Source organism: Rattus norvegicus, chromosome X, assembly GCF_036323735.1.
Source record: "Rattus norvegicus strain BN/NHsdMcwi chromosome X, GRCr8, whole genome shotgun sequence".
NCBI lineage: Eukaryota > Metazoa > Chordata > Mammalia > Rodentia > Muridae > Rattus > Rattus norvegicus.
This window is the reverse complement of record NC_086039.1, coordinates 15037064-15057162: the sequence shown is the minus strand read 5'-3', so window position 1 is coordinate 15057162 and position 20099 is coordinate 15037064. Positions and strand designations below refer to the sequence as shown.

The following is a 20099-nucleotide window of genomic DNA, read 5'->3' as shown; positions in this document are numbered from 1 at the left end:
GCATTCTTCCGAATTCTTCTCTTCTGAATAAAAACACTTTTAGTAGGATTGTAATACTTTTATCCCCCAATATTAACAGTAATATAAATTGAACAATTATTATGACAAACTAAATTAAAAGATTAAAGTATCTCCTCCATGTTATTATTCAATATGCAAATATCAAGCAATTTAAGAGTTGATACTTCACTGATGATGAACCCTTCAGACTTAGAATGTGGTACTAAATACAAATTCTACAGGCTGCTGTTATGGACTAAGCCCTTCCATTGAGCCAGGGCAGACCAGACTAAAAGTCAAAATATTAGAAGGGTCCACATTTTTAAATCACAAGCAAGTTGTTATCTGACCTTTGGAGATGTCAGGAACCTGCCCTTTAGGCAAATTCTCATAGCAGACCAATCGGCATTAAAATGAAATGTCCTCGTCCATCCTCTAATTCCTCTAACAGGAACCTGAGGTAATCAGCTGTCGATCCATCGGATGCTCTTCTGTCGTTTTATATTTCTGAGGTAATCAGCTGTCGATCCATCGGATGCTCTTCTGTCGTTTTATATTTCTGAGGTAATCAGCTGTCGATCCATCGGATGCTCTTCTGTCGTTTTATATCTCTGAACCCACTTTACAAGAGAAGTCTGTCTGAATCATCAATCTGCTTTCCCCCCTATCTTCTTGAGCCTTTGTCTCGAAAGCCATTCTTTAGCATTCAGTCCATCCAAAAAGTTAATCTATTTGATGCAAAGAAGTATTGCCTGCTTTTAGAGTAAAAATAAATAAATAAAACTAATGAGCTTTAAAGCAGACAGTTGCTGAGAGTAATTCGTCTTTCCATTTGTTCATCTGGATTTGTTATCTCAGAAGTGTTCTCATATAACTTTTGGACATGTTTGAAATATGTTTTCAAATGAGCATTGTTTTTCCTTTGGTTTAGTTTATTGTTTATTTAATTAAGGAGTCTTTCCTTCTGTTATATATTCTAACATCTTATTACTTTGAAATAGGATAATTACTTCTGTTACATTCTCTAAATCATTATTACTTGTACATATGAATGTTACTATTTTAATCAGCTTCATTATACTGTAATTTACAAAAATCAATGTTTAAAGTGTAAAGTTGACATGTCTTTGATAATTATATAAATGTATCCATTTAATCACTACTACCATTGTGAATTTTTAACTAAATTTTTTAAAAAGATTAATTTACATATATATGAGTGCTCTATTTGCATATATGCCTGCATGGCAGAAAAGGATTTCAGATTATAGATGATTGTGAGCCACCATATGGTTTCTGGGAATAGAATCAGGAACCTCCGGAAAAGCAACCAGCGCTCTTTTTTTTTTTTTTTTTTCGGAGCTGGGGACCGAACCCAGGGCCTTGCGCTTCCTAGGTAAACGCTCTACCACTGAGCTAAATCCCCAGCCCCGCAACCAGCGCTCTTAATGACCGATTCATCTCTCCAGCCCTCTTATTGTGAATTTTTACATGTTTTTATAACCTTTAAATTTAACAAACTCTTTTCATAAAATATATATCCTTAAAATCATTACCAGATTGAACTAATCATTATATATATATATGTGTGTATATATACATATATATAATGTTCTAATTTCTTTGTTTCTCTTTCATCTTTCTAATTTAAATTTTTTCCTTTAAATTTTACTTTTCACCCATACTTTGCTAAAAAGATTTTTTTTCCAGTCAATGTTGTAACAAGAATAGATTCAATGTCAAATTCAGTCTGCTCCTAAAGATTTCAACAGCTATTATGGGCACACAGTGACATGATCCTCTTTGCAACAGGTGTGACTCTAAATACAAGTTTACTGATGTAAGCAGCTGATAATTAGAACGAGAACTGAGACAAGAATAGGTATCCGGCTCATTAATATTTGCTTTGGAGAAATAGGCTTGAGTGTTTGTCTCCAGTTTCAATAGATCCATGACCTGGATGCTTACATGAATACACTTGTACTAGGGCCCAGTGCTAATGTTCTCATTCTGAAGAGAGCCTCAAATGACCGATGGCTCTGTGAATGTTTTCACCAAGCTCTGTTGCATTCATATTTAGAAAGCCACAGTGACTCACAGTGGACTTAGTGTCACCAAAGCATGACAATTTTAAATAAAAGATGAAAAGCAATCATCTAACTAGTTGAGCCTAAAGGGCAGCAACTTTGCATAGGGGTATGGTCCTTTCTTGCCAACTCTTTGCTGGAATTATATGGACTCTAAGGCTAGACTGTTACGTCCCTAAGGATAGGGTACTGACAACAGTGTTATAGGGGAGTGCTGAGGAGAAAACAATGGGTTATCCCAGTAGTTATTAGAACTGGTCAAGACCATGAAAAGGTAACCTTTAGTTACTGTGTCAAACCATATGAGGTAATCAACTGGTAAGGTTTATTTTCACTTATAATTTCAACCCATGGCTTGTTAGTTCTATTATTTTGTGATTGTGTCTAACCAGCACATCATAGCAGATAGCTACGGTAGAGCAAAGCTGTCCACACCACAAGAGTCAAGGAGCAGAGAAAGAAAAAGGGATCAGAATCCCAAACTATCCTTCAGAACCATGCATTCAATGTTTCTGTTTCCTCTAACAGTACACCACCCCAAAAGTTCCTACCACCTCCCAAAATTGCCATAGGCTGGGGGACATGTCTATAACATATAATCTTTGGGCAGACATTTTAAGATGCAAACTATAACATTCTGTCTCTGGTCTCTAAAGGTTCATTTCTATTGTGCAATGCAAAATACATCCATTTCACCTCTAAGAATCCCAATAGTCTTAATAGTTCCAGCATGACTTAAAAGTTCAAGACAAATAATGTTGTCAAAGTACACGATATATGTATAAAGTATCATAATGAAACTCACTATTTTATATAATTAATGTAGGCTAATTTGTAAATAAGAAGAAAACGAAATTATCCAAGACTCCACTGAGAGTAAATTCTTAGCTCTGGATGCCTTTAAAGTTCTTCTTAAAGCTATAAACCCCCAAGGAACAATGGCACAGAGTATACATCCCAGAATGAATGCATTAAAGTCCAGGAAAGGGGAATGGGACCAGAGCAGCATCCAAAGTCAGTGAGGCAAATGTTTCATTCTGTGGTTCTATGTCCAGTATTAGCAGCACATGCTGGGGTAATGTGCTCTCCAAAGGCAGCCCTGTTTACAGCATTGTCAGCTTTAGCCCAGATGGCTCACTGCCTGCAGCTTCCCTTAGCAGATACTTCAAGATCCTGCCATTCCAACATCCTAGAGGCCTCCTTTGTGCCTTTAGCTTAACTCTTTTTTTTCATCTTTATTAAATTGAGTATTTCTTATTTACATTTCAATTGTTATTCCCTTTCCCGGTTTCCGGGCCAACATTCCCCTAACCCTTCCCCCCCTTCTATATGGGTGTTTCCCTCCCCATCCTCCCCCCACTACCACCCTCCCCGCAACAATCACATTCACTGGGGGTTCATTCTTGGCAGGACCCAGGGCTTCCCCTTCCACTGGTGCTCTTACTAGGTTATTCATTGCTACCTATGAGGTTGGAGCCCAGGGTCAGTCCATGTATAGTCTTTGGGTAGTGGCTTAGTCCCTGGAAGCTCTGGTTGGTTGGCATTGTTGTTCATATGGGGTCTCAAGCCCCTTCAAGCTCTTCCAGTCCTTTCTTTGATTCCTTCAACGGGGGTCCCGTTCTCAGTTCAGTTGTTTAATGATGGCATTCGCCTATGTAACTCTTATTCCTTTTTCCCCCTGCTCCCTTTTTCTGCAATCTTAAGAGCTATGTGCCCAGAGACTAACTCTGCCACATACTGACAGGCTTCTGGGGATTCTTTTTCTTTCTACTTTTTAAAGACAGGGTTTAGTTACATAGCCCTCACTGACCTGGAACCTACCATACAAAACAGGCTGGCTTTAGAGCAGTTTCCTCTAGAGTGCTAGGACTACAGATGTGCAGCACCATGCCCAGCTCCAGATTTTTTGATGAAAATTGGGTAGACATCTCCATAAACTCCATAACCTCACAATTATTATGTATTTTACACTCGTGCAAAATCATGTAGATGTTGTCAAGGCTTATCACAGACACATCTGTATGTGCGGGAACCTCTGAAACCGTGGCTGCCATGCCCAGGATAGCTTGCCACCTTAAGTTTTAGAAACAAATCCCAAGAAATGATTCCCTTAACACCTTTGTATAAGTAGAGGACCTCAGAACCCTGTTTGCAAACAAGTCTTTGAGCCCATCATGAGTAGAGTCTTGACAATTCCTGACACACACTCGAGACATTGCTCTTGTTGTCCCAGGGTGAAGCTCTTGGCTTTCTTTTTTAATGCTGTTCATCTCTTCAGCATCTGTACCTTTCTTGGTAGAAAATTTAAATGTGTGCATTTTTTTAGTTCTCCAGAAAGTTTCTCAGATCTTTTCAGTAGAAGATCTTGTGATTCTTTCCATAAATACAGAAAATAAGCTCAGTGTGGCGCCTTTAACCAAACAAAGCACTTGGGAGGCAAATCACTGTGAGTTTGAGGCCAGCCTGGCCTACAAAGTGAGCTCCAGGAGAGCCAGGACTGTTCCACAGAGAAACCCTGTCTCAAAAATCAAGACAAAACAAATCAAAATCCAGAAAACCATGATCAGTAAACTTCGTGGTAGTTTCTCAATGCTGTGCATCTTGAACCTTCCTCACACTGACTAATTATTTGCTACGTATTGGTTCAGCCTCCCACAAAGTCTTGGTACAGAGGGAAATATAGACAAGCTCTTTGGCACAATGTAAGTGGAAAGGCACCCAGTTCAATTTCCAACAGAGTCCCCACTGAAACTTCACAAACACAGCATGTACTATATACACTCTCATAAAATTTTCGTTCTTTTGAATTCTCATCAGACTTGTGAAGATCAGGCTGTGCCCAGGTCTAAATTGCTTCATATTGGGAAGAGTAGCTGGCCCCTTGTCCTGGGTGAATGCATTTTATGAGGAGCACTTATTTGTTTTGAGTACAATTGCAGTGGTAGAATTACTCTACATCTTATTGTACAATTAAAATTCACCACGTGTCAAAAATGGTTCCTAAAAGTAATAACATACCATCTATAAATTTGACAGAGTATAAGCACATAAGTTGGAAGTATATAAGCACAAATGTTTATTAAAACTATATACAGGAAAAGAATCAGGCCTAAGAACTTAGTGAACACAGCAGGTCAAGGAAGAACATAACAACCACATCTGGGCCCTAAAAAAGAGCAGGTCACCTTACATTGAGATGACAATGGCCCTCACTCATCCAGGACATGGAGTTAGAAGGCAGGAAAGATCTAGCATACAACATACTTCTCCAAGGCATGTTTCCAGAGGCCTAAATTCCATCCAGTAGACCTGACAAGATCCATGACCTCTCAATCAGCCTACGGGCTGCCAACTAAGCCTTCAATATATAGCCTTTAGAGACTATTTCAGATTCAGAGCATACAAATAAACAGATTAACACAATTCTTAAAGGATTCAAAGCATAACATCAATACTTGTCTTAGTTTTAGAGTCTGGAAATAAAAAGACCTTGGTGAAAGATATGAGAACACTTGGTTAATCAGAGGAGGCAATATCAACCAAAGACTACACATGGGCAGGACCTAGGCCTTCCTGCACATATGTAGCAAAGTGCAACTTGGTCTTCATGTGGGTCCTGGACAAATGGAGCGGGGGCTATCCCAAAAGCTGTTGCCTTTTTGTGGAATGTGTTCTTCTAGCTGGAATGTCTTGTCTGGCCTCATTAGGAAATGATACACCTATCCTCACAAAGACTTGATGTGCCAGGGTGGAGGGATACCCAGGGGTCCATCACCCACTCAGAGGAAAAGAGAAGGAGCAGGGGGGAAGAATTGTGGGAATGGGTGACTGGGACGGGGCAGTGAGTGGAATGTAAAGTGAATAATAAAATGTGTGTGTGTGTGTGTGTGTGTGTGTGTGTGTGTGTGTGTGTGTGTGTGTGTGAAGAAGCAGTATGCTCTCAGGAAGCATGGGAAAGGAACACTCTGCAGAGGTGTGCAAATGAAAGAAGGTTTAGCACTTTGGGCAGTCTTTCTGGGCATTCTCTGAGCGACTGTGTAAAGTATGCCTCGGAATTGTCTGGGATACTTGAGGAAACTAAGATGTTTACCCATTAAGTTGCATTCCCTATTGGTCCAAAGTCAACTATGAGGGAAGGGGTGAAAGATAACATTTGACATTTCAGGCATGCCCCATTGTGCCAAGGATTTGAATAAAATTTCTAAGATTGATTAAGAGACTATGAGAGTCATAATTTTATATTCTTTATCTTTTTTTAAGTATGTAAGTGTTATCTCACAAACAGTAATAAAATCTCTTTGTACATGGGCCAGTTCTTGTATTTATTTGTGTGATTGTCCTGCCCCTGTGAATTCTGGTGAGTTCCTTGCAAGATTTAGGCCACCTAGTCTCCCATAAGTTTGTAAGGGGGAGGGGGCTCTTTGATTTCTATGTTTTCATGCCTTGCAATCCAGACATTTCTCAAGTACCTCATTTTGTGACCCTTTTCTGTCTACAATATTCTTTCTTCCATTATAAATGCATTCTTTCTTGCATTATAAATGATCTTACAGGATCAGTTAAGTAACTCTTCATTAATAAACTGTTTTAAGTTCCACCTTGTAACATTCATGGCCATTTTCAACATTATCTCATTTTTTTGGCTATCCAACTTATCATAGTGTATTGTCATTTAAAAACTATATTTGTATTTCTATTTGTGTGGTGCCAAGAATAGGACCTAGAGCCTGGTGCTTACCTAATGTCTGTATTCCACCACTGAACTGCAGCTCTGGCTACTAAATTTTGCTTTGTGTGTTGGTGTTGTATCCCAGAGAATGAACTTACTGAGAAAGTGAATTGTGTCACAGATCTCTTTATTTGTAACACGGAGCAAGGAGTAAATGCTCAGTAATAATTTTGGAATATAAATGAATGTGAGTAGTAAATATTTTTAGATTCAACGAAACATTAGAACCTGAAAAATGCCTACTGTGTGTATCCCTTAAAGGCCTCCCAAATATTGGTAGCCTGAATGTGTGTGTGTGTGGGGGGGGGTTGTAGCAAATACTCCTCAGAATCAAGTGCCAATGTTCTTTAGCCAGAGATGGCCAGGAATTCCTTTGGCTACACTGCTATTTTCAGTCATTGTAATAAAGCAAACACATATAGAGATTGAAGGGTATCTCTGTCAGTGCATCTTGGTGACTGGGGATTTCTATTCGAGATTTGGGGAAAGGAGCCAAGGAAGCAAGGATTCCTCTAGAATTCACTCTATGAGGAAGAGGAAGTTAAAAATTAGAAGTTTTGTGAAGAGTGTATGTCTTGGCTTTTTGTCTGTGCTAAAACTGAGCTCCTTTGTCTCACTCTTCTCACAAGAACCTATCTGAAAATGGTGTTTGGCAAGACAGTTTCTGTCCCATAGACTGACACAGGCTGAGTGTGAGCATTTGGCCAGATTGCAATGGGAGGATTTGATTGTGAGTGCCAGACGAGTTCAGACAATGAGTTTTTGATATGAGGGAAAGGCTCGGAAAAGTGTGATCATGTCCTGATCATTCTCACATGTAAGAAACGGAAACTGAATAGAGTAAAAGTAGAAGCAAGCTGTACCACTCATCCTGCTCTTTGACCTGTCAGGCTGACAAGAATGAAAGGCAAGCAACATAGCTCTCCTCTTTAAAGACATAAGTGATGAGTCCTGGGGAATTACGACATGAGCAGCAGTAGCAAAAGCATTTGTGTAGCACCAAAATACTATGATTTCTTTTTCTTTGCCTCCCATTCCGGAGGCATTTAAAACTGTTATTTTTGTGTATGTATGAGGGTTAAATAGCAAACCTGTTTGCCTAGAAAATGTATCCAGAAAGGAAACAATATAAATTTTTGGTCATTTGCTTATGAAGCTCTATGACTAGAATTAGGTTGCATACTCTGCCAGATACAGGAGCTCCGAAGATGAGGACATCATCTTTGTCAGAACAGCTTACAGTATAACACAGGAGACATGTAATTAATAACTTAAAAACAAAACCCCCAGGCCTCTTTGCCAGCATGCACACCCTAACAATGAGAGGCAACATAGTAGTGTCCAGAGGCAAGTATACAGTCGGAAAAGCTGGATCCAGTCTGATCAGCTATACCCACACTCACAGCTCCATAAATTTATATGTATAGCTAAGTTTCTGTAGTGTAGTTGTTGTCATGCTTGCCTAACATGTGTGTATGAACATTAAATTATCTGAAATTCATTGGGGGGCAACTTTAAATACAATTGTTAAATTACAGAAAAGGTTGTGTTAATAGTAGATGAATTGCTGTTTATCTTTCCCAACTTGTTTTCTCTCAACCATTTGGAAGATGGAGGTATTTTATCAAGCTAACTATTCAGATTTGAGGCCCACACATACATGTCCCACACCAGCCTGCTCTAATCCAGGAGCACACCAGGAAGTTGTCGTGCTTTATAGTTTTCACTCACTTCAGACACTAGCTCTTCTTGGTCCTGAGTCCTTCCCTTGCAGGCTAGTGATTCTGTAGAATTCCTCTTAAGGTTCACCTATGTGATGTTTTCCCGTGGTGAGATTCATGTATTAGATTTTGAGAAGAATGAGTTGCTGGATTTCTTTTCTAATGATTGAGTCTATTTTGTCTTTAATGTTTTTACCTGGAGTTATACAAAGCCTTAGGTTTCAATGTAGCTCAAACACAGTTTAGTTTTTGCTGATCCTGGAAGAACAGGCATACACCATTATATCTACTTTAAGCAGTGGATTATTAATTCCCAGATCTTTATCACTTTGGCTTAACCTTCTGCCTTGTTGGAGATTCCTAGACACTTCTATATTTTCTACAATAATTATTAAGTCATAAGAATTGCTACAATTCTAAAGATGTCTTTTGGGGGAGTTTACATTGTGAGGAAACCTTATATTAATTCCCAATGTACGCCTGCATTCACCCACAGATTAGCGCCTGGTTTATTATTACAGTGATGAATAAATTATTCACCCAGTGGGTGAGTGACTGACAAAGATAAACAACACTGCATGAATATTATAAAGACAATTTCTTCTGCTGTTTTATTACTATATTATTGTTATTATTATTATTATTTATTTTCATGTCCCTATTTTCTTTACTTTTTCCATTTATAAGTCAATCTTCAAAACTACCACTTTCAAGAGAGGAAAAATCAGTGTATAGAAACCCAAAAGCATAAGATTTACACAGGCCCCAGTGCAAACAAGTTCAAGGTCTCAGTGATGTCTGGAGTTGAGACGGTTCTTCAGCCTTGGCATTCTCACGCTGATAGATCCTAGGCGCCCACAGAAAGAAATGGGAGGATGTAGGAGATTAAAGAGTAGGCAGAGAAGGCCACCAAGATTTGGCACCTATGTAGAAAGTAACAGCCAGCAGTTAATTAGTTTCAGCTCTGAAATGACCCCTTTGTGTAACTTGTCCTTCCTGAGAGAGAAGTTAAACTGCTTTTTAGCAGTGTGTTAATTAAAACAATTAATCCTCAGTCCTAAATAAAATGCCTCAACTTATTTGAAGAGTAGCCCTCCTTCATTTGCTTTTCTCCTATGCACTGAGAAGTATTTCTCCAAAATTAGCAAATTCCTGTTGCTTTAGAACATAAGGTCTATTTATAGAGAGAAATGATTATTAAGTGAGCTCCTAGATTTGGAACTTGTCTATTTTCCAGATATTAAAAAGCAAACTTATTTAAAGAAGTTACTAGCCTAGCTCAGATGGAAAGACAGGTGATTTTAAAAGGCATTTATTGTGCACATAACATGTACTTGGCCCATCATTTCTGGCATCATGGGGTTATCTCACTTCATATTCATTATAGTCTATGAGTTTCATATTATGGCTATTGTTATTATAGACAATTCTACCTTTTCAAGTGAAAGAGGTAAAGGAATCGAGCCCAAGTATGTTCACTGGAGAGGCAGGCAAGTCTGGTCCAGGGTTCATTGTTCACACCATACTATCTGCCTTCAAGATCCCCATTTGCCTGTAGTCTAATAGGTGCATAAGTCACCTAAGAGGAGAGGAACCAATGCCAGATGACTGGATTGCTGTCTGTGTGAATTATATTTTCTTTTTGCTGAGACAGAATGTTTGATGTAAACAAGTCAAAGGGAAGAAATAATCACCCACTCAGTGTCATTGTGTTGAGTTGATCCTGGCAGAAGAGGTGTGGCACAGCAGAACGTCGTGTGGCCCAGCAGAACGTCGTGTAGCAGACAAGAATCAAAGAGAAAGAGGATCCAGGAAGAGGCCAGAGTATGCTATAGTATGCCTGAGACATGCCCCAGTGAGCATTTTCTCTAACTAGTCCCTATCTCCTATCTTGCATCACTTCCCAGTAGTGTCATCATACCAGGAATTCCTCAAGGGATCAATCTATTCATTAAGCTGGGTCCTCCATTATGGAACCTTCTCTGGGAAAGTTCCATAGTTCAAAGGACTCCCGGGAGTGTGTGTTACTTAATCTCCAAGGCTTTCTTCAATCCAATCCGGTAGACAGTAGAGACAACTCTCTCTGTTCGGGGGAATTTTTCAAAGGCAGCTGACTGAAACCAGTCCATTAAGGCAAACAGAGCTTGATTTGATTAAGGGGGTATTTAGAAGCTCCCCCAGATAAGGGAACCCCATGAACATAACAAATACTGGCGAACCAAGGGTTGCCTCTGACAGAGCGTCCCTGTTGTCATTTCAGAAGACCTAGGTCCCCGTTATATAAATGAAAGTTTGCTTATAGTCTGTCCCTAAGATAGGAACAGATAGGTGACTATGGAGAACTTTGACAGCGTGCTGTATATTGACACCATCAGCTAGGGGACAGGGGGACTGCAATGCCTTGACATTGGGTCAAACACATTCTTCCTGCATTTCTGCTTTAACCACCGTTCTCCTGGGTCTCAGTGAAATTAGTAGAGAAAGCCGAATTGGCCTCTGTCCATCCTTGCCTGGTCTCTACTCTCTATCCCACCTTTTCTTTCTGTACTAGCTGGTTTAGTTTAACTTGGGGTTGCAACAACAGGAAGCCCCAACCTAATCCCAATTTAACTTTACCATCAGCAAATCTGTCTTGATTACCCTCTGGGTTTTCATCTATTCAAGCTCATCCAAAATGTAAATGAAAAGAAAGATCAATTAGTATGCCCCAAATTTCAATGACAAGAAGACGATAGGGGACTTGACTTAAAAAACTAATTATTTATGGTATATGAAGGAGAGGCTTCAAGACTGATAAAAGGACTCTGGCCTGGGCCTATAAAAACCATTTCTGGTAAGCTTCTATATGAGTGCACACACAAAGTGCTTACCCACAGAGAAAATCACAGTGGAATTTGTTTCTAAATTAATCTCTCAAAATGTAATGTCACAAAATCCCCATTTTTCACAGACAAATTTGCCAAGGACCTTAGCTCTCTTTAAAAGCCAAAGTAATATAATGTCTTTGAATCATTTATTCCCTGCTCATTAAATTGCTCTTTTGCAAGCATTCTTTGATGACCAAAGACTATTTTGGACTATCTGGGAAGATTTAATGGCCCTCCAAAACATTGTTATTATCAGGAAATAAATTGGACCTGCAGGTTATTACTTATTAGACTTTTGAGTGCTGATTTGAAGTTTTATTTCCTATATATCAAGTATAGAGATTTTAATGTTTAATCCAACCCAAGACAAATGTTATCGGCTTCCATATACCTCTTACTCCTTACTATAAGCAAATAGGAAAATGCTTTCTCTAGGAAATATGTTTCTATTATAGTCCTTTTTATCATCAAAAGTTTTGTGTGAGTAGTGGGAAAATGACTCAGCACTTAAAACCTCTTACTATGTTTGTAGAAGATCCAAGTTTGGTCCCCAGCGCCCACATGGCAGTTCACAATTTTCTACAACCCCAGTTCCAGGGCATCCAGCCCAGTGTCCTGGCCTTCATAGGACTGATTTTCCTGTTTCATGCAAAGTATCTTTGTAGATGTATTTATTTTTACCTTATCATACAAATGTTTGTCTATATGTCTGTGCACCAGATGCATTATTGGTCCTTTTGGGTCTGAGTTACCTCACTCAGGATATTTTCTAGTCCTATCCATTTGGCTGAAAAATTCATGATGCCCTTGTTTTTAAAAGCTGAATGGTATTCCTGGGATGGGGGAGGCTCCTAGTACCCAATGGGGATGACCTTAGCCAAAATGCTCAACAGTGGGGACATGGAACCTGAGGAGACCTCCATTAGTCAGACAGAGCCTCCAGTGAATGGATGGGCACAACAACCCACCTTCAAATTTTCTGACCCAGAATTGTTCCTGTCTAAAAGAAATATGGGACAAAAGTGGAGCAGAGACCAAAGGAATGGCTGGGCAGTGACCACCCCAACTTGGCATCCATCGCACGGGCAGGCATCAATCCCTGACACTATTACTGATGCTACGTTGTGCTTGCAGACAGGAGCCTAGCATGGCTATCCTCTGAGAGGCTCTTTTAGCAACTGACTGAGACAGATGCAGATATTCACAGTCAAGCCTCGGACAGAGGTGGGGGATCCCTGCGGAAGAGTTAGGGGAAGGATTGAAGGCCCTGAAGGAGATGGCAACCCCATAGAAAGACCAACAGCATCAATTAACCCAGACTCCTGGGAGCTCCCAGAGATCCAGGCACCAACAAAAGGGCATACACCAGCTCATCCAAGGCCCAGCGCATATGCATCAGAGGACTGCCTTGTCTGGTCTGAGTAGGAGGAGCTGTACCTAATCCTGTAGAAACTTGATGCCCAGGGTGGAGAAATATTAGGGGGAGCACCCTCTCAGAGCAGAAGGGGAGAGGAGGGCGGAAGAGCTCTGCAAGGATGGACCAGGAGGGGGACAATATTTAGGATTTAAATAAATAAAACAATAATAAAATTGAGATCTCTGCTCTCTGTACCCATTTTTCTTTCTGTACTAGCTGGTTTAATTAAACCTGGGGTATGGCAACAGGAAGCCCTAACACAATCCCCAATTCAACTTTGCCAACACCCAAACCCCCACCCAAGCCTACAGTTTGAGAAAAAAGTTACAACTCCAACTCCAGCTTTCCAAATTTCACAGAAAACCACTATTATATCGTTATCTGCAGGATGAAAGTTATGAGTTTAACAAAAAAGATTAAAATTAAAATTAAAAAACCTGCTGAGGAAAACAAAACACATTCTCCATTTAGTGTCCCTCTCCACAATGCTACATTTTTGCTCTTTCTCCTGCCCTGGCCTCTGAGATTCAGCTTCTATCTGACCCAGCCCTACTTGAACCACTTTGGCTCTCTCAGGGTTGCTTTGAAGTTTTCACCTCTCTTCTTGAAAATAAACAACAGAAACTTAATCTGCAGTGACAATGTTTATTCAGCTACATGTTCTCCGTTGCAGTCTAGAAATATTAACATTAAATGACATAATAGAATCCATAACACACAGACACATTAGTAAACGATGTAACACACAGTAGTGCTTAAGCAGCCTTACTTATTTACTCTTATCTGGATTGCAAAGTTAGCCAGCCCTAAGAGGTTCAGCAGGCAATCAGAAAAGGGAACTTCGATCTACTGATCGTGTCCATAAAGGAAAAACAAGCCAATTACCAAGTGGAAGCACTATTTCTAGTCATAAGTCCACTCCAAAGTTTATCTTGAGAATCTTCGTGGAGAGGTCAGTGTATAGTAGATATTGTCAGCAGCAAACCTAGAGAGATACCACGATGACTTTCATGGGGTTGCTGCTTCTCCGGTTCCCTCGAGTAAGCAGATGGCATCACATCAACTTGGGGATCAAGAAAAGCAATTAGATGGTAACTGATGGCACGTTGGGGGTTAGGGGTACAGTATGATGTAGTCCAGATAATCAGTTCACTTTTTCTGAGACAAAAATCAACCGTACATTTTAGAATGTAGCTGGAGCACAGTCCAGCAGCCAGAATTGGTTCAAATCCCACCACCACTAAGACTGCATACAATTTTTATGAATTATTACGGGTTTTTGGACAGACCAAACACGGTTTCAGGAAAGAACGGCTTACTTAACACTGCCAGAGACTGTCAGACAACAAATCCTTCAGCCCACCCCAAATTAGCTGTTTTTGTCTATGCAAAGAAACTTTGTTTCTATTTGGCATGTGGCTTTAGCAGATGGTACTGAGCTGGACGAGAAGCTATCAGCAAACAGAGGCAACGCCTCAAGGCCACCGGCCATGGACTCCAAGTGTCCCTAGTCGCTGTTCAATGTGAGCCTTTTGAGGAGACACTCACTCAGGCTTTCCTCCTCGCTGGCCTGCTGGCGGAGGTTGGTCAGGTAGTCGCTAATCTTCTTGATGAGATTCATCTCCTTCTCTAAGAAGTGCTTCTCCAGGAAGTGGCAGAGTTGGAAGTCTGCGTTGGATGAACCCAGGGCGTGCAGATCCAGAAGGACTTGGTTCAGGTTCTTCTCCAAGGCCAAGGTAGTTTCCATAGCATCCAGGCTCCCATCACACTGATATGAGGGCACCGTGGGCCCATTAGAGAAGTGGCCGCAGTCGCTCTGTCGAGTTTGCATCAGGAGTAGATAGGCAGCCTGACGCTTCTCTTCAGACAGATCTCGGAAGAAGTGAACCAGGCCTGCCACAGAACAGTCATCTTTGAAAACGAATCCCAGAGAGAGATACCTATCTGAGGCCTCCAGATGCATGCTGATCAGGCGATCGATCATGGCCTCTACCTCAGTGGTGTAATTCTGATGGCTCCAGGCACTCATGGTTGGTGAGCAAGATGGAGCTTATGAAGAAGTAAGTTTCCAGAAACAGAATGTTGAAGATCGTTCCGGAAGTTCTGAGTGAAGAGGCCGGAACAGCAGGTAGTTATGAGTTCGGGGGGGGGGGCGGGGGGTGGGACTGGAAGTTTCTAATAGGACAGTGGGTGGGACTATATGGTGCACAGTTCCACAAACTTTTAAGATAAGAATTTAATTGTCTGAATCTTGTAGTTGTTGGAATGGAGGATTTTGTGTTGTGTGTGTGTTTGGGGGGGTCTCATTTTTTAAAACCATAATTCTAAGGTGAGGTAAAAAATCAAAAGTTTTCATAATGAGATCCTTTTAATTATCTGTGACTTAAAACTTCCTTGCTTATTAATTTCGAGCTAGATACAGTATTTGACTCTGCTCATAGTCCCTCGCTATCTCAGCAAGTAGTCATTAATCCCCTTTTCTCAGAGTAGTCTTACTGTTCCGACATAAATGTTAATAGCACCCCTATCTCCCTATGAAGGATCTTTGTTTGGAATATTTATTATACAGTCACCTTATTCTTTCTAGATTAACATGAAAATGGCAGCACACCAAAGATTGAACTTGTGTATAATTTGTTTCTCTGTAGCTTCTCATGCAGTTGAAACTGGCTTCAACTCCCTATTTATCCAAGGACGTTGCTGAACTTTCCAAGTGCTTTCCAAGTCCTAAGCATACATAATCACATTTATCTGTTTTCATTTCACTAATCATGCCAACAAGAACTCCCGTAGTTGTAAAAAAGCATACTGTTTTCTATGCAGTGTGTATCATTCACTTCTTGCATTCACTGGACCTGAAAAGTTCTTTGGAATGTCATAAAGGTCAATTGTCTAACTATTGTAAACATTCCACCATTAGCTAAAACACAATGTGAATGGGATTAAAAATGAAATAGAGTATGTTTATAAATCTTATCAAAATTAAGCACATACAGAAGATGATAAGTTGGCTGGTTTCCACTGAAAGGCAGAGACACAGACCATTAATGCTCTCATAAGGTCTCATTCAACTTTAGGATTACATGCTGCGCATTTTCTTTGCGAAGTACCACTAACCTTGAGCTGTCGCACAATCAGAACACTTTCCGGTGCTTTCTGTCAAACAGCCACACCCTATTCATGGCAAAATCTCTGAACCCCACGGAAAAAAGGAAACCTCGGCTCTAACTTTGGGATCTTCCTGTAAATGAAAGGAAATATCAATTATTTTTGCAACAACTTTCAAAGTTAACTTCTCTGCTGCTGAGAACGTGTACTTCAAAATTTAAAATGAAGCCTGCAGTCTCCATTCAGCACTCAGGTTTGCAATATAAACCATGTGATACTCATGTCTGTGGACAGAAAAGAACCTGACTCAGAGCTATATGGTGTTGGCTGATTAAACACTTTGTTGTCAGTATCATGTCAGGACTACATCCTCTTTTGGCCTCAGTTTTCTTGCCTTTAAAGGGGAGACATTAGTATGTCACTAATGTGCTACCAAGTTAAATTGCAGAATGAGAAATTACTGTGAACCAGTAGAACTCAAAACACGGGGGGGGGAGTGGATATCATCAATCCATTTTGTAATAAAATTATTGAGATCATTTCACTAAAGTGCCATTCTGCTAAAGCATGACTTTTTGTGGGTTTCCCGGCATGAAAACACAGAGGCATAGTTTTGAGTGTTCAAGATACAAGTCATTTAAAACCTTAGCAAGATTAGTTTGTCCATCATCCCTTGGCTAAACAGGTTTCTATAATACCTCTTGGGGTCCTTTGTGGTCTTGCTGGTTATGGATGCAATATATAAATGGCAGAGCTCTGTTCTCTCAGTTCTCCACCCCAAGACTATGGTCCAAAAAAAAGTATAATGACCTATTTTGTTGGTGATGATAAGTTTCTGGATCATTCCATGTGAGTGATATAATTCACAAACTTTATCTCCCCTCCAACTCAAATGGGCCTAGAATGATCTTGTGTTTGTCAAACTCTCTGGAAACAAATACTGATATGAGGATTTCTATGTACGGGATTTATTGGAAAAATACTCCAAGGGAGGATGGAAAGGACTTGAGGAAACAGAACAGAAAAGAAACAAAGTTTTGTTTTGTTTTAAATGTAAGTTCACAAAGTCTCTATTTGGTCCCAATTCCAAAGTAGACCTCCAGAGTACAAACTGCCCTTGGAGTTTGTTTCAATATGAGACATGGAAACAGAGGGTTCCTACTCCTGCCCTCCTCCTCCGCCTCCTGTGAGCCTCCTCAGGGTAATATAAACTTCCAGGGCCTTACCTTCTAGGCAAGCAAATTCATTAGCCCAAGAACGAGCCGCTGGAGAAGGGCATGGGTGCTAACAATCTTCCGAGGTACACCTTGTCACTGGGTATGAAGCATAGCAAACTGGCAGAAGTGATATAAGGGTAGTTAGGGAGGAAATGTATAGCCTGCTGTATTACCTTTTGGCTGTGGGATATATTCCAGAATATAACAATACCAAGAAACTCTTACTAGGACCTCATTTTACAAGGAAATTAATGAATAAAGATGTTGTCATGGTTGATCTAGCTGGCTTCTATGGAGCTCTACCCTCTGGTAATTCTACAGTCTGTGGCTGGATTTCCTTCCAAGAAGATAGCTCAAATTCTGTACTTAACAAGAGCCAAATACATTTTTGGATTGCGTCCTTTTAATCTGATTGAATGCGTATCAGAATAGGTTCTTCATGAAAGAATCATTCTACATAAGAACAACAACAACAACACCCTGAAAAGATGGGGAAAGGAAAAGTCAGGAAAAGAGGACAAAAAAGTGATGTTATACTTGCCCCTTGCCCTCTAGGATAAAAATAATAATAATAATAATAATAATAATAATAATAATAATAATAATAAACGCTTCATAGAAAGAAGATGTACATTATGTCGAGAGGTGGCCTTGTATTTCAGAAGTGCTTGAAGGTCTGGCCTTGGTGGTTGCCAAGAGGTGGGTTGGATAAACATAGCTGGAGTCTATGGAGACATAATGTGGATAAGATTTTGATTAGGGGGCAGTGCTGAAAGAGATCTCCATTAGGCACAAACCACACCCAAACCCCTATTTTCACAGAGAGATCCTTTATTAAGCAGGGAAGAGAAATAAAAGCTGCTGCTTTTGTCTCAGGCAGAAAACAGGAGCTAATGACCTTGCAAATGTAACTTTTAAGAAGAGGGAAAAAAAGGGAGGTCTGTTTTAGAATGTGTTTTAGAATGGCTAGGATGTGGTGGTAGGTCTTGATTGGGCATGTTATTTAGGTGAACAGAGGAGGGGGGTCTTTTGATTGCGGACTTGAATAATTTGATTGCTAGATGTTGGTAGTCAGCCTCAGGAGGAGGAAATGCCCAAATAAGGAATGTAATCCAATGGTTTTTAGCAAGGCAGGTGGGATGGCGGAGAAAGACAAGGCCTGCCAGAGCTGTGCTTGCCAGTCCTATGCTGGCTAGAAACCCTCTATATCTCCAATACCATCCTTTAAAATCCGCCATGCTCTTCAGGGGTCTCATTTGTCTGCATACTGGCCAAATCTGGTCCAGAGCTTCAGCTAAGAAGTCATTTACCTCTTTTGTCTAATCCTGTCCTCTGATTTACAGCATTGTCTGTAATAAAACAGCCTTTTTTTGAAACAGAGTTTGCACGTGTAATGGCCCTGGCTGTCCTGGAACTGGATCTGTATGTAGACCAGGCTGACCTTAAACTCACTGGTCTGCCTGCCTTTGCCTCCTGAGTGCTGGGACTATGGCCTGGGCCACTACTGTCCAGACTGATTTTTCAGTAGCTCCAAAACAATTAAATAAAAAGTCAAAATATCCCTATCAAGTCAGAACCTGAAAAGCTATGAAATGGCTTCTTAAGGGCTTGTCCTTCTAACTGCACTCACCTGAAAATTGATGCCGCACAAAGAATGAAATGGTCTCTGTGTACTTGCAATTTTCTAAAAGTAACTACAAGGAATTCAGAGTTTAGCTCTAACCTGTTCATCTATTTCAGACAAGGGACTGTTTGACACCAGGCAATGTTATGAAAAAAGGTTGGATCATCATTTTTCTCCTCCAACACACACACACACACACACACACACACACACACACACACACACACACACACACACACAGAGACAGCCTCTTCTTCACTCCACCTGTCTCTCTCCAGCTCAGAGAATTTCGCCTACAGCCCACCCAAACAGCGCTGCCTCACCACATCCTACATCCCTTCAGACACATTTACTATGGGCACCACAAGCAAGTAGAAACCATCCTCAACCAGGGTTCATTTTGTATTCCCAAATATATCTGGCAAGATTTAGATAGGTTTTCAATCACTGACTGAGAGCTGCCTCGGAAAGTGTTCATTTTCTAGCACTCTCTGTTTCCCTATAAAACAAAACAAAACAGAGCATAACAAAAAATGAAATTCCTAAGAGAGAGAACAGTGGTTGCTTCTGGAAGACTTGCACTGCATGCATTAGGATGGTGATTGTTGAGAGAATATGATTTGGTTACTAACTGCTAAAAGTGGATTTGATCCTCTCCCCTTCATGGGACTATATCTTCAGTTCCATTTTCTGAGAATGATGGCTTTGCCGAAAACTATCACTGTAATTGAGAATACAGAAGACATTCTAGAAGAAAGAGTGATAGGTTTTATTTATGGCACTTGTTGCAAGATATAGTACAAGGGGTTGTCAGAAACTACGTGTAGTAGCTCTGTTCCCTTAAAAATGCATCCAGTCTTTGTTTTAATTTATCCCAACCCAAGGAACACATTAGCTCATAATGACTACTCATTCCATTTCCAAACAGTGAGATATGGAGGAAACAGGGCCACTGTGACCCAAACAGATCTGAGAGTCTATCTGATTTTTCTACCAAGAGGTACATAACTTTGGGCAAGTTATTTGACTTCTCCAACTCTTACCCTTCATAGCTACAGAGAAAGTACTCTTTAGTTACCTTTTGAGATACTGGGAAGAAGTGCAGTAGTCCAAGGAATGTAACACAACTTAGGACATAAAATAGATAATAAATAAAGATCAGCTGCCTTGGAGGCTCAAGAGATGGCACAGCAGCTGGGAGCACTGGCTGATCTTGCAGAGGATCCGGGTATAATTTCTAGCTCCTACAACCTTCTGTAACTCCAGTTCTAGAGACTCTGGCTCTCTCTATGGGTCTCCATGAGCACTAGGCACATAGGCAGTGCCCAC

At 40.4% G+C, this 20099-nt stretch overlaps 1 protein-coding gene across 4 annotated transcripts in view; it reads right to left on the bottom strand.

The window, feature by feature from the left end:
- Positions 1-13452: 13452 nt before the first annotated feature.
- 4933416E14Rikl (RIKEN cDNA 4933416E14 gene like) overlaps positions 13453-20099 on the bottom strand; it is a 30103-nt gene continuing 23456 nt past the window's right edge. For 2 of the 4 annotated variants that reach the window (XM_063279912.1, XM_063279913.1), the window contains one exon: positions 13453-16062. In XM_063279912.1, coding sequence (XP_063135982.1) covers positions 14329-14850 — 522 coding nt within the window. In that variant the 5' untranslated portion in view covers positions 14851-16062 and the 3' untranslated portion in view covers positions 13453-14328. Of the gene's footprint in view, positions 16063-20099 lie in introns of those variants that run through there. The other 2 variants (NM_001419523.1, NM_001106954.2) reach the window with 2 other exon arrangements.